This window comes from Equus przewalskii, chromosome 19 (genome assembly GCF_037783145.1).
Source record: "Equus przewalskii isolate Varuska chromosome 19, EquPr2, whole genome shotgun sequence".
In the NCBI taxonomy this organism is placed as follows: domain Eukaryota; kingdom Metazoa; phylum Chordata; class Mammalia; order Perissodactyla; family Equidae; genus Equus; species Equus przewalskii.
In genome coordinates, this window is record NC_091849.1 from 11,833,602 (window position 1) to 11,849,038 (window position 15,437).

The 15,437-nt window shown below is 41.2% G+C and overlaps 1 protein-coding gene and 1 long non-coding RNA gene across 6 annotated transcripts in view; one reads left to right on the forward strand and one right to left on the reverse strand.

Annotated features, from left to right (window-relative positions):
* The window catches only part of LOC139077252 (uncharacterized), a 69,271-nt gene extending 57,378 nt beyond the window's left edge, over nucleotides 1–11,893 (forward strand). For both annotated transcript variants that reach the window (XR_011529603.1, XR_011529605.1), the window contains 2 exons: nucleotides 10,997–11,043; nucleotides 11,466–11,893. This is a non-coding gene — a long non-coding RNA (uncharacterized lncRNA). The remainder of the gene's footprint in view (nucleotides 1–10,996; nucleotides 11,044–11,465) is intronic.
* Nucleotides 1–15,437, reverse strand: part of ADTRP (androgen dependent TFPI regulating protein) — a 64,760-nt gene that overhangs the window by 34,694 nt on the left and 14,629 nt on the right. For all 4 annotated transcript variants that reach the window (XM_008523182.2, XM_070584066.1, XM_070584065.1 and 1 more), the window contains 2 exons: nucleotides 13,424–13,558; nucleotides 11,771–11,872 (listed from right to left, as the gene is read on the reverse strand). In XM_008523182.2, the coding sequence (XP_008521404.2) occupies nucleotides 11,771–11,872; nucleotides 13,424–13,558 (237 nt within the window). The remainder of the gene's footprint in view (nucleotides 1–11,770; nucleotides 11,873–13,423; nucleotides 13,559–15,437) is intronic.

Here is a 15,437-nt window from a genome sequence, read left to right on the forward strand (position 1 = left end):
CACCATAAGTTGAACAAGTCGCTTGCCATTGCTTCTTGTATCTTGAACCTTCCTTCTGAGCTCATTCTCCTTTCCTGAAGTACATCCTTCAGCATTTCCTTTACTGAGGGTCTCTGGGTGATAAAGTCTGTTTTAGTGTGTCTGAAAATGTCTTTATTTTGCCCTTGTTTTAGAAGATACTTTCAGTGAGTAAATAGGTTGACAATTTTTAAATTTGACACTGGGACGCTATTACTCTGCTATATCCTGGCTTTTTTGTTGCTTTTGAGAAATCAGCTATCCGACTAACAGCAGTTTCTTTTTTTGGGAAATCCATCCTACTATTTTGGCTGCTTCTGGGATCTTCTTTGTCTAAGGTGTCTGTGGTGTCATACAACTGGCTAGATGTCTCCTCTCTGTCCTAAGTGGCATTTTTGGGCACTTCCTGAAACTGAGTATTAATTTTTCGTAAATTCTGGGAAATAATAAGTGATTCTCTCTTCAAATATTGCCTGTGCTCACTCTCTTTCTTAGCTCCTCTTCTGCTTTTCTTGGCTTTGGTAAATTTCTATCACTTTTTTGTCGATAAGCCAAACATTTAAAACTATTTTTTAAAATATTTTTTTCAACATTTTAAAGGTGTCTTATAATGTTTGTTTGTTTGTTTCAAGCTACTGTTCCATTCTACAGCCAGAAAGGGAAGTCACTCAGGACCCTGTTTCCTTTGGATGGATAACCTTTGGTGGTTGAGGGCATGATTTGGAAGGAAGTGGAAATTTTATGGTCATGTATTGGGTCCCATCAGGAGCACAGAAGCCAAGAGCCACAGACTCCAGGAGAAAGGTTTTAGAGGTTTAGGCAGCTGTTGGAAAGGGTAAGGCAGTGAAAGTCAGGGATCCTTCTGCTGGATGCGGGTGATCAAAGGAGCTGGCTAAGAAGCTGTGGTAAATCTAAAAAGTCCCCGGGAGCGGCCACCATTGATCTCAGCTGCTTGTGGGATAAAGTGTGAGATTCCTAGGTGCTCGTTCAGGAGCTGCTGCTAACCTAGTTCTGCAGTCTTCCCACACATCTGTTCTCAAGGGCCACTGGAGAATCTCTTCCACATCTCATGAGAATGACTCTCACTGGCTGACTCTCACCCGGAAGCACACAGAGAAGGGGATTCTGGGAACTGTGTGTGGTTCCAGGCTTATCCCCTGCTACACAGAGGAGAATGGAGAAGGGGTGATGGTGATTCCAAGTTGACAACACTTTGGCATAGGTTATGTATCATCTATAGCACTTTATGTTATACACATATTATTTTGTTTGTTTCTAACAACATCACTGAGAATTAAGAACAGTAAACATGCTTTGCCTATTTTAAGGAACCCAATATCCAGAGAGGTCTATTAACTTTCCCAAAATTGCACAGCAAGAACATGGCAGAAATGGCGCCAGAATGAAAGTTTTCTGGTACTAAAGTCAATTCTTTTCATGAAATCAAAAATAAACTTGTAGAAAACATCCGAAGTCAATCTTTTTTGCAATTTAGACACAGAGCTAAGAAATTTTGCTTCCTCTCACCCCAATCTGACTTTTAAGGATCAAGCACAAGCACCCTTCTTCCTAATAATTTATCCCTTTCAACTTTTTAACCCGAGTAAACACTCAGAGGTGAAAGGACATTTGTGAAGATAGAATATGATTTACCAGATGGTCGATTTCCTGATGACCTGTACCTGGAGATGTCTTGGATTAACTGTACCATGTCTCAAAGTCACCACTTCAACAAAAGCCACTAAGATTAAGTGTCACTCCCAGCGGACGGTAACTCAATATTCCAGTTGTTAAATATCATTCGACAAATATTTTTTAAGCACCTTTTTTGCCAGGCTTACAATTTCTGTGATCATGATGATATTTTAATGCTACTGACTCTGACATTATTAGGTTAGCAAAGTATTTAAAAATATGTCAGTAAAAGTATGCATATTAATTAAAATGTTCCCACATAGAAGCATTAAACTAAACTCTCTGGGTGATCAGAGACAAAAGACTTTTATTAAATACTACTTGATATATTAAGTATTTTAGTATCTATGCCAATCATTGCTACAAAAGAATATTTATTGTCAAGCATGAGATGGATAATAAAAGAGAAAAATCACCATATTATTGTCTATTACAGTCGTATACACTAAGAAAATGGCAAAAACAGTATTTTCAAGCAATGGCCACGCTCTCTTGCCCCTGCTCAGCAGGCCTGTTATCTAGCATCAGGTTTTCATTCTGTTTTTAAACATTCACAATTAGATAGCTGACTCTTTGAGTGGTTAGATAGAGAGTGTGCCAACATGCCTGTAGATCTTCATGTTAATGGAGGTGCTCTCTAATGGCATCCAGGCACTTTCAGTTATCAGTGCACTGCTACAAGACTGCAAGTACGTACCCGGCCCCCTGTAGAACCACTGAGCATAAAGTCAGGATCCCCATGTTGAGCAAATCTTCTACTCACACTCCCAGAGTTGGCAGTCACCCCGTTTCACACAGCTTAATGCACAAGCTCCCTAGAAAAAGAGCTCACTCTTGTCCCCCTGTCCTCAGTCCTCTTTAGCTTTGCTCTAGTGTAAAATTTTAGAGAAAATGGGTGAATCTAGTGAATACGTGAAGGTGACAGAAAGAAGATGAAGCTGGTAAGTAAGGCTAGTGGTAGATTGGAAGAATCGGTGAGATTTAGGAAGGAGTTGGCAAAGCAAGTACCTACATGTAAATGAAGGTGCCCATGGGTTGGGAAAGAGGAATGAAGGGCAGGGCTGAGAGTTTAAAACTCAAGACATAAAGCATCTGAGAGCTAGGAAGCCATACGATGGGTGTGTAATATGTGGGGGAGTGGAGTCACCATCAAGAAGACTAGATAACGGCCTGCAGAAATATTCTACTGCCTGGTAAACCAAGGACCTGGAGGTGAGACAGAGATAGAGGACTTGGACCAACCTGAATTCCCAATCATGTACAGCGACTGCTCTGTAGGCAGAGAAGAGGAAGAGACGAGGGAAAGAGACATGGGGGCTGAAAGCCCTTCAGCAGCGACCTGTTCAAGGCAAGGATGGGACTCAGCAGCTGTCAGAGTGTCTGCCTGTGGAGTTACGAAGCAACTAGAAGCATGATAAGGCCTTTTCTGGGCAGGATCATTAATCAGGAAGGGGTGTCCTTTTGAATCTGACAGAGAAGGCTCTCACCCACCCACCAGGCTCTTAGGCATTTCCACTTCTATTCTGAGATCACGGGACTTTAGCTCTTTCCTACTCACTGAGATTTTATTTCTTTCTCTTGGTATTTCAGAGGGGTTTAGGATCTTCTCTTATGAGTTTCTCCATTCTAGTTTTTCTCCAGTACAAAGTCACTCTTCCCGTTGGTAGAATTACACATGGTTCCCATGGAAGTGAGGATTGGTTACAGCACACAGGAGGGGAGACCTACTAGCAAACCCTCAAGGGCACAGAATGATTTCAATTACTCAAATTCCTAGCAATTTATTAGAGAACATGTATATTTTTTTGGTCAATAAAAACCTTTGACCTTGATTTTGAAATTGGGGTCTATTTTCTACTGGTATTCTTCTATTCAAAAGGCAGCCTGTTGATGGAAAATCACTGGATAATGGAATTGTGAAAGCAAGCTACTCTTTAGAACACATTGGAAATTCCCAGAATTGGGATTTTAAATAAAAGAAGATACACTTTTGCCAATCTGCTTCCTGCTCGCAAGAGATGAAGAAAGCAGGCACCACGGTTGCTTGGTTTTGGTTATATAAAACCTTAAGGGGATTGGTAATCCTTTGCCAGTTCATTATCGGAATCTCCTCTGTTTACCTTAAGACTTCCTGAGGGGCAAGATGGCTTTATTGTCCTTACTCAGCTAATTCTGCTTCCTAATCCCAGTTTAGCTTCTGATTTCACTGCCAAGCTTTAAGCACTCGTTTAACTTCTCAGTGTTTCCCAGGTGAATGCCACTGGAGAGTCTACCCTACCTTAGATTGGGAAGTGAATGGAATGAATAAAAGGATGGCTAGAAAGTATTTTAAAACAAGAGGACAATCCACAAATAGCACTGCAGTGATTAAGACTCAAAAAATATCCTAGTAAATATCAGGGTGTGGTAAATGATTCCATTTTCATTCCTGCTCATGAGCTTTAGAACAATGCTCTGAAAAAGGATCTTTCCCTCTGTACGCCATTGTAACATCTATTCATTGGCTTAACTAGTGTATCTCTACCTTTCCTAGAATCACAGGATGAGTTATTGTTCAATACCATTTTCCGGTCATACTTGGAAGTCATGTTTTCTATTTCTAATGTGGACACCAGATCTAGAGTAGAAAATTTCCAGAGAAGATTTTAGAATTTAACGGTACGACAGATTTGAAGAAAGAGGAAGAGGCCATGAACTAAGGAATGGAGGCAGGTTGTAGATGGAAAAGGCAAGGGAACAGATTTTCCTCTAGAGCCTGCAGAAGGAATGCAGCTCTGCTGATACCTTGATTTTATCCCATTATACCCATTTTGAACTTCTGACCTTCAGAACTATCAGATAATAAATTTGTGTTGCTTTAAGCCATTAAGTTTGTACTAGTTTGTTACAGAAGCAACAGGAAATGGATACATACGGCCTTACCAAGGCTCTACCTCCCCCCACCACCCATCGAACTGCTCTCCTACAAGTCACCAGAGAATTCAATATTGCCAAATTCAATGGAAAATTCTAACTCATCATCTTACATGTTATCTCACTTGACCTCCCACCAGCTTTTGACACAAAATACTTCCTCTTTCTTGTAACATTTTTATACTTGTCTTCCAGGAGACTAAACAGCATTGGCTTCCCTCCTAACTCACTGGCACCTCCTTCTCAACCTCCTTTCTTCAATTCTTCTGCTTTTCCTCCCAAGCATTGAAAGTTGGAATGTTCTAAGGCTTAGTCCTGGGATAGTTCCCCAACCATACTTACTCCCTAGGTTTTCTTATTTAACTTTAAAAATGATCTTTAATGAAGACAACCAAATTTATGTCACCCACCCAGAAATCTCCCCTCAGCTTATGTGTCCAACTGCCTCTCTTGGCGTCTAAATTTTGCTGTCTAATAGGCATCTCTAACACATCTAAACAGAACAATTAATTTCCTCCTCTGCAATCCTTGCACCTTCCATAGCAGCTCTATCCATACCCCTTCCCTGTGTCTTAGGCTGGAAATCTTATCTCTTCTTCTTTGCTATAATTCAGTGAATCCTGATGGCTCTACATTCATGATCTATACTGAAGACACGCACATCAACTCCACTGCCACGTGCCTCATCCCAGCCTCCATCATCTCCTGCTGTACTCGGCAAACACTTTCTAACTGGTCTGCACGCCTCCGCTCTCCCATCACACCTCCACTGTGCCCACCCTTAGAGTTCATTTTCTGTGCATCACATCTTGAAATGTGAGCAAGATAAGTAAAATGCAATGTAGATAGGTAGATGATAGATAGATGTAGACACATAGAAACTTAGATTTGTAGGTGATAGAGATAGAGAGATAAGTGCTAAGGAAGAAAGAGTGATACACACATATATATATCCTTAAGGACTATTTTATATGTATATATAAAACATGTAGTATGTTGAGAAGGGACAGGTAAGGCCTGTCCCTCAGCCTTTATATCATTTATATAGTTTAAACATTAAAAGTGCTCCCCCAGCAGGTAAGGCCTCCCTGAAAAGATGCCCTTGCCCATCATACTCAGAATATAATCCTAACTCCTTATAAATCATGTGAGGCATAATCCAAACCCTGGCCACTGTCCTGTCATTCTCCTCTTCATTCACTCTGAGCCAACCACACTGGCCTTCTTGCTGCTTCCTAAAGATGCCAGCATTTCCTCTCAGGGGCTTTGTACTTGCTGCTCTGTCTGCTGGAGCCCGTATTCTGCCAAAACTTCCTGTGGCTGCCTGTCTCATTTTATCCAAATTTCCGTTAAAATATTGGCTCATCGTAGAGCGTCCCTGCCCACCCGGACTGCCCTATCACCTATTAAACCTACAACCTCTACACGCACACACCCCAAACACAGACACACTCCTCACTCTGTCCCGTTACTCCACTTTATTTTTAGTTTTAGCACTTTCACTACCTGGCAGTGTATTATTCATTTATCATGTATACATTTATTCTTGTCCCCCCCACCAAGATATATGTGTTCTCCACAAGGACAGATCTTTTTGGTGGTCTTGTTTACTTCTGCATCTTCAGCTCCTAGAAGAGGGCCTGGGACATAGCAGGCACTCTGTCAATGCTTCTTAGCCCTTCCTTATGTTAAAGCCAAATGTCTTGCTTATTATTATATATACTAGCTGGACTATATTATACATTATGTAAGATTATATAGCATAGAAAAAATATATATAATAAAAAGCAGACTCCCTATGCTGAGACAATAGTTTACAAAAATGGTGTCAATAGCATGTGGGTTACAGAGACATTTTGGAGGGGATTGCTCTCTAGCCAACTCACTGCCCACAGAGCACTGTGGACCGTGCTTCGGGTACCCTCCAAAGGCTGTCACTTACCAGCCTATAGGTGTGGGCTGGGGCGCTAGATCAGCAGAACATACTCTGGCTTATGTCTTATATCCTGGGGAAGCAGAAGTGGATGGGAGGCGGAGCCCCCATGGGAACCCTGACCAGGTCCCTCTTTCTTTTCAGATACAGACTTTCTGGGGAAAAATATTAGGCGGGTTTATTTTTGTTTTTTAACTGTCACAAACGTTCTCCCAAAGATGCTGCCGAACACAGCCTCTGTTTTTAGCAAGTTAAAAGGCTGATGTATGTATATGCATACACACACCAATATAAATATATGTACACAGACGCAGTTATGTGCCACATAGTGACGTTTTGGTCAACAGTGAACTGCATATACAACAGAGGTCCCATAAGATTAATGTCACACAGCCTAGGTGTGTAGTAGGCTATACCTTCTAGGTTTGTGTAAGTGCAGGCTATGATGTTCACACAATGACAAAATTGCCTAATGATGCACTCCTCAGAACATATTCCTGTCGTTAAGCGATGTATGACGATATACATATATGATCTATATATCTTTTTGTATATATAAAAGATTAGATATATAGTATCTATAATTTATGCTTCTTGATGTTAGGAACCATATCTCATATTTCTCTTGTCATGCCATAGAGAATAAAACAGCATTAAGCACATAATAATAACTTTTTAAAAATGAATAATGCTTGATTTTGTCTTTTGATTTGAAGTCAGCATGAGAAATCACCTGGGGCCCTGTTTTCAAGTATATGCTCAGTTATATCAGGAGATCTTAACCTGAGGCCCATAAGTGGAATTTTGAGGGTCCATAAACCTTCTAACATTGTACACAAAATTTGTGGGTATTTGTGTTCTCCTTGGGCAAACATCCATAGGTTTCCTCAGATTCACAAAGTGCCCTGTTTCCTAAAGGTTGAAAACCACTAAGCTATTCAGAGCTATCTAGATTGTGGGTCTCCTCTGCTCAGAGGAAGGGTGGGGTGAGGAACCAGGAAGGCATGGGGGAGGGATGTGTAATGTTTGAGGACAAAGGGCAGCCATCTGGTGCTGATGTGCCCACAGCTGGCCTTCCTTCCTCATCAGGACTTACCTACCTCTACTTAGCGGCCCAACAATTTCACACCAAGCTTATGGGTGGGAGAGAATAATCTGAGCTTGGGTCTGAATTTAGTGATAGCCAATATCTTGCATGCTGTGAGTGAGGAAGAAACTGGAAGGTTTAGAGTTGTACTTCTTTGACATTTTGACTCCCCGGCGCACCATAGAGGGCTCAAAGGCCTTCTAGGTTGTTCAGTCATGACCCACATGTCAGTCACAGCCAAAGCAGGACACAGAGGACATAGAAGCCCTCTTATCCATGTCGCTCATTTGGCAGTAATGACACACGCCACTTCATGACACCACCTATGTCAATGTCTTGTATTAGTATTAACTGTTATTTTATTATTTCAACTATGTGGGTGTATATACTAGGCTAAATTGGATTTAAGAGCACTAGAAGTCAAAACCCTTCTCAAATATCGATCATGGTGTTACACATGTAGCAGGTACTTCATGGTACTTTATAATTATTTTTCCAAGTGAATGAATGACAACACAATAAGTAACTAAGTAGCTGTATTTGGTGTTTGCTCCAATGTAAAGAGCCAAGATAAGGCCTCTCTCTTATGAGCAGATTGTTCTAAAATCTCCATTAATATCAACGAAGACTTTTCAGTTCTAAAACCCTGTGATCACGCATTAGAGTTTTACATGATAATAGCATATTTATGCAGTCCTTGATAGTTTATAAAGTGCTTACACGCACTCTCTAGATAATCATGTACTGTTTTCAAATGTAGAGGGGCTCTGAGGGAGTTCTCTGATCTATTTCACCTCTCTTTTGGGGTAACCTAAACGATTTAGGTTGATTTCCAGAGAAATAACTTCCCCAGCTCCCTACAGGTTAGGATGTGATAGTTTCCTCAGTTACTGGATCCTCTTCCTGCTATTTAAACCTGTCTGCTCTGGTTCTATCTTTAGTAATCACTTAGATAAGACCTGAGGAGCTGATGTTTTTCTTGCAAAACCTGGAGGAATACTTTGCTGTTTTTTTCCCTTCTTTCATGAAGACTGGAGAACTGCTTAGTAATAAAACAGTTGGGCTGATCTACTTTAAATAAGGCAGCCTGGCTCAAATGGGAGTTCCTAGGGCACTAGCTAACGACAGCCTGTCCATGGTCGATGTAAATATCTCATTGACGTTACTAGTCGGTTTGGATACAAAACAAGGGTAGAAAAACATCTATTAGAGATGATAGTCAGCTTTGAGTGTTCCTACGGCAATGACAATGAGCTAGAAGGGTTGGGCTGAGAGAATTCCAAAGGCTGGATGAATCATGAAGTCTTAGAACCACACTGTGTCAAAGGGGAGAGTGATATTTCTTAACTTGACAAATACTGCTCATAAAACCCGGGGCACCTTCACAAATGACCACAGGGAAAATATTCCAAAGCTAAGACTAGAATAGCAAACAGAAGGACTGTTGTGAAATGAAAGAACCTTTCAGGAATGCATGACACTGGCTAGTTACAGCAAGAATTCTCATATTGTGGAAAAGAAAAAGGAGCAGAACAGGGAGTGACTTCCTTTTAGAGCCAGCCCCACAGGGAGCCAACTAGTGAGGACTGTCCATCATCACTCAGGAGGCCAAAGTGATGGATTTGGGGTATATTCACTTTTTTGGGTTGTCCTGGAAGGACACTGTTAAAACATGGTGAGTGTTAACAAATTGACCTGGTAGCAGCTATTTCCATATTCATTTACACCAGTATTTAAGAAGTTATCAGGGAGCCTTCCTTGAGGCAATCGACCAGGAGGATTTAATAGCGAGGACAGAAAATGTCCAGAGTGAGGGACACAGTCTGGAAGAGAGGGATGAGAGGTAGTCATGAGGACACTGGATTTGGAGCAAACACCAAAAGGAAGCATGGGAGTTTTGGGAGTAATCACATTAGGGACACCCAATGCTGGCTTTGTGGATGCCAACATTTTCCCTAGAAATGGCTCTGTTGGGAGTTCCTCCAATTAAGCTGATAGCACCACAGAAGAGTCTGTGTCTGACCCAAGGCAGGTTAAATCCTTCTCTTCTCTCTTTGTCATCATTGTCCCACCTTCTTTGATCCTAGCCCCTTCTCTCTAAGGGATTCAGGTTGCTTGATTGACCAAAGCACAAGAAACAGGATCAAAGGAAACCCTAGAGTGTGAAGGCACAAAAATATTTAGGATCTCTGTTGGATAGTATCTGCCTTACTAACTAGATCATGGATGTGATGTACATTATCCAGCTATCTGCTTCCAAAATTAACCAAAATCCATATGGCTGTTTAGCAAGGTCACAAATGCTGGCATCACCAGCGCAACTATTTGGAAGAAACTCAATTTACTTCTATGTGGAAAATGGAATCCCAAAGAGGTAGGAAGTTTGTAATAATTATAGGAAAACTACTAGATGAGCTCACAAAGCCTTGAAAAGGTGTTTGATATAACGTGTTTGGCTCCAAATAAAAGACACTTTCAATACTCTGCCTTTTTATTTTAGTAACGTCTAGCTCAGTGAGCTGTCCCAAATCACTTCACTTTCTTAAGTTGAGTTTTGGCTTCTTAGCATCCAGATGGGGATTCTGGATTTTATTTTTTTAAGTGAGAATTCTCACTTTGCTATGTTAATCAAGCAAAGTGACATCCTTTTCATTGCCTGGTGAACTAGAAATCAGATCAAACCATAAATTCTGCACCTACTGTAGTAAACATCAACAAAAGTGAATTAGCCTTGTATTTGAATCCAGCTGTCCCACTTATGAGCTCGTTGGCCCTGGGCAAATCACTTAACCTCTCTGAGTGTTTTCTTTTTTTAACTTGTAAAAATCAGGTTTATAGTTGTTATCTAAAAAAAGTTGTGTGAATTAAATGAGTTCATATTTTATTTGAGGAACAGCCTTAGTACAGTGTAAAGTGCCATAAAATGTCAGGAATGTTCTCTACTTGGGTGTCTCAAATTACTGTTAATGGAAATTGGGAAGACGAGGAGGTGTTCTGACAAAAAAGAGGGTGGTAGAAGGAGTCCCTGAGAGGCAGACTTATTTAATACATAGTTTTGGTCCTGAACTCTAAGTTAGATCAGAACTTGTGTATCCTAGTCAGTTCATGATCAGTATCTCACTGAGCACATATTTAAAGTGAAAGTACATTTTTTTGGGGGGTGAGAGGAACATGTGAAGGCGAGAGTTGATGGACTGGGTTGCTTTTCCAAATTGGTAATCATGTGAGTTTTAAGACAATGTTAGGATTAGGAGTTGAAGAAAGTCTGTGAACTTGGGGAGCCTTGATATGCTACTCCTTCCCTGGTAACCAGTTTCCCCCTGTTTTTTTTAATGCCATTTGCTTCACAGAATCTGATACCTCCTTCTGAACTCCTGAGTGATGTGGAAATGCAGTTGTAAGTATTGAGAAACTGAGCTGAACTTTGAACAATTACTTTGTGCGTGCAGAGCTAATGACTCAGAACTCCTCCTCCATCCAAGATCTGGACGACTTGCTCCAGCTCCACTTGTCCAGGTCACTGTTACTGGCACTCAGATACCAGTGACCTAAATATCTCAGAATAGGTTCTGTTTGCTGTTCAGCCCCTCAAAAAGAAGTGCATGAATAAAAAAATCAAAGGGGAATGTATTCATAGAAATACATAAGTAACAATTGCGTTTGTGGTGAATAGTACTTACCAAGTGTTAGCTAAGAAACTGCTGCTGAGTTGTAAGATGCTGTTTGGATGTTGGTGTGGATTTTTTTAAAGCTTGCTTGATCCCGTCTCTAGATCAGAATTTTATTACATGTTATTTGCTGAAGTTGCTTCTCTTTCAGGACCGCAGCCACCAAGAAGTTGCCTGCCCTTATGGCTACGTGTCTTTTCAATGACTTCATAAGCAACTTGGCAAAGAGTCTTGCCTGGACATCCCCTCTGCTCTCAGTGACTCCAACTACCATACCAGTTTTCGTTCATTTTGTATCCACATTGTGCTCTTTAAATAAATAGTGACAAGATGGAGAGGGGGGACTGATCGGGATGTTGGAGGTTGAGAAGTTTGGAAACACTAATGAGGCATCTTGGAGTTCTCAGGACAGAGGCTATTGCCTTTCTATATCTACTGAATTTTCCCCTCACTCACCATCGCATGATTCAGCCACGCTGGAAAGATAACATCCAGGAACTTAGGGTAAATGAGTTCTCTATTATAGAGAAAGAGGATCCAGAACAACAAAAATACAAACTGGAAAATAAAACACAAAAATAACATTTTTAAGTTTGTTTTCAATCAGAGCTTTCTAAGATAACCAAGGAAACATAGCAAAATAAAAACAGATACCAAATTTAATGATATCTTCATATACATTATAGAAATTTAACATAAAGAAAAAAGTTTCTTATTGTTGAATTGCTATATCCACTCTCTCTAGGGATTCTCGAGAGATAGAGATCAATTATTTGTCATTGTGGTGGGCAGAGAGGACATAGATAAACGGGATTCATAGACCAGTAAGTCATTTCGTTCTAACCAGTGACTTCTCTCTAAGCTTTCACCAGGAGTGCGCCAGAGCAGCCCCATGGAGTAGCTTGAGTCTGACACTTTCCTTGCCCACCCTCTAATTAAGCATGACAATGGGAGCAGGAACGCTGGGGAAGAGAAGTGATAAGCTCCCAGGAGAGTTAGTTCACAAGCTACTTAACTGAGAGTTGGATCTCTCCATTGCTCAGAGCTTTGGGTTGGTCCTCCTCCTCTTATACCCTTGGCTATCTTTTCAGTGTCTGTCTTCTACCTTACAAAGTCAATGTTGAGATGGGAAAAAAAACTATTAATCTTCCAATCTTCCTCTCATCTTAAATTCCAAAGGTTCCTTTTCTAAGCCTTAAAAAAAAAAGAATAAACTCCATTGTTATTAAAAAAAATCTTGGCCCTTAGATCTATGGAGGTGGATGAGGAGGTGTCCTGAAAAGTAAAACTGAAATGCCACTACTTGCTCTGATATCTGAGAACTCATCAGTGTTTGCAGAGTTTCATTTTGCACTTCAGTTTGAAGTCTCAATACCAAAGGAAGCAGGACAATGACAGGTAGAAGGAGGTAGTCATTTCTAATTATAGGCCCTGCTGGGCGGCCTGTGTGCTTGATCTCAGTTTGCTTCCATTCTAACTACTGAATGAAAACATGCACAATGTCATAGAAATGCAGACCTTGTCAGCAAACAAGCTTACATGTCTCACTTCTTCCCAATGTCCATTCATTCTCTGTAATGGATGAGGTGCTCACTGTGTGCCCCACACAGGTATTTTAGACAGACTGTCTCTCTCTCCTCAATTGTCTTTTCCATGTGCTAACTTTGAAGGTTCTCATACCTTTTTTTTTTAATGGTTCCCACTTGTAGAAGTAACATATGCTTATTGTAGCAAGTGAAACAAGATGTATAAAAAGGAAAATTAGTCGTCTCCCACTCCAGCACCCTCCAATCCCATCACTCTGATGGAACCAAGGTTTCTAAGTTGTATTTTGATTAAAAAGGGTCCTTTAAAACTTGCCCATTTGACAGCAATAAGGATCTTGTATCAAACACTCACAAAGATGCAAAAGTTAGTGATAATTCTGGTCAGAATGCGCCCTATTTCCCGAAGCCCCTGGCCATGTGGTGCAGTCCTCAGACAGGACATTTATGCAGTTGCAGTTGCTCTGGATTACAATAATGGCTCCCAAACAGCCTTGCTACCCAGAAGAAGTATTCGTCCATATGTACACATATATTCTATTACACACACATCTTTGTAACTTACTGTGGATACCGGAAAAGCCAGTGTGGTGAAAAGCAGGTCCTTGAAGGCAGTTATGAACTTAACATCTTTTTTCTCTTTAATTCTTTTCAGCACATCTTCCAGGAAGGCGACCCCGTAGAAAATGGCCTGCAAGACCTAAATTCATTACAACAAAAGAGGGCATTTTCATTTGCTTTAATTAATACATTCTTCACTGACGTAAAGCTCCATCCCTCTGGAGCAATAGTGATTTGAAAAGGAGGGGCTGGTGGCTGTTTTGGTTGAGAGCCAATTCAAGGGCTGGTCTTCCAGCTCACTGGGCCCTGACCTTGCTCGCTAAAACCGATTGAGTAAAGTCGTTTAAGGGATAATAATGTGTACAGTATTTAGTGTAATGGACTTGAGCTAAAATGGAAACAAAATAAAGAGTCAGCTTAAAAAGAGAACGTAATGAGACAGATACTCTGGCTGCACAGAGGTGGGTAAAACCAAATAAACAGCACAAAGGCAAAGAGCCAGACACAATGGTGGACGTATTCTGGCCTCTTCCTAGGAAGAAAAATTTTAAAAATGCGTAGAATTGAAATCTCATTAGAGAAGCCAGAATAGGGGTCAAGAGCACCAAGAAAGGACCTCTGTGCTCCCGAGATGCACAAAATGGCGTCTTGCTCATCTGAGGGAGAAGCCAGTGTTCTTCCCTCGTTAAAAGGGAGTGCCAAAGAAGATCTGGCTGAGGGAGTGATTTAAATCCACAGGGATAGCGCAAGTCAGGGGTTCTAGTGTGTCACTAAGTACCATGAGGTCCCCGAGGCCAGGCAAAGAGAAGCAGGGCCTTATTCAAGGAAGTAAGAGCAAACGAAAGCAGACTTTGCACATTTTCACTGTTTTGAACAAACCTGTGGCTTCTAATTTAAGGCCTAGTGGATCACAACAATACAGAGTTGGGGTTGGTTTTGAGTTATGCTTGCATCAGAATCCATCCTATTCCTTGAAAGTTCTGGATTGGTACAAAAGGGGCAGTCTGGACTCTGCTCTGAGAGAATGAGTCAGGCAAGTTCTGGAACCTGGGGTGCTGGACTAATGATGATCAAGTCTGGTGTTGGGGAATATCTCTGGTGTCTGAACTCTAGGAAAGCCCTAGCAGAGTCGTCCCCATGCTATTATTTGGGCTGAAGGAGTGGGTGGGAGAGGACACAGATGTGGGTTAGGCCAGCAATACTCCCAGTTGGGTCCCCAGACCAGCAGCATAGCATCCTTAGAAAACCTGTTAGAAATGTAGGACCTTGGCCCCACTCCTATGGAATTAGACTATGGAATAGAATCTCTGGGAATGGGGTCCAGGAACTTGTTTTTTAACAAACTCTCCAGGTGATCTTTATATATGCTAAAATTCTAGAACCCATGGATTAGACATAAATTTATCACTTTAAAATCTTACCGACTACTCAAAGCTATAACAGCTGACTTTTATTGATCTCTTGTTACATGCCAGGCACTGATCTAGGCTTTTAATTTCTCACAACAACCTTAGGAGGTACAGCCTATTATTGTGTTCACTCCCAACCCATTTTACAGATGAAGAAACTGAGGCACAGAATGATGAACAAACTTGCCAAAAGTCTCATGGTCAGTAAACATCTAGGCCAGGATTTGAAGCCCAGAGTCTTGTTCTTGAGCCAGACTTTTAAAAAAAGCAAGTTTCTAACAATAGTTCGGATAAAGCACCATGGGAGGTCAGAAGGCAGACAATTATCTCCAGGTGGGAGAATTCAAAATGACTTCAAAAATACTGCTGCGTCATTTCCACTCCCCCAGAGATTGCAATTTAATGGGTCTGGGGGTGCTGCCTAGGTTTCAGGATTTTAAACACTCTCGCACTTGATTCTAATCAGGGCAGCTAAGGTTGAGAACACTTGCCTAGAGGAAGTTCCTTTTGGAAATCAGACCTGGGCTTCTCAAGAGAGAGGAGGGGCTGTGGAGATCCAGGGAGCCAACCTTCCTGTGGGAGGAGATGCTGGAGAGAGAGAGAGGAGAG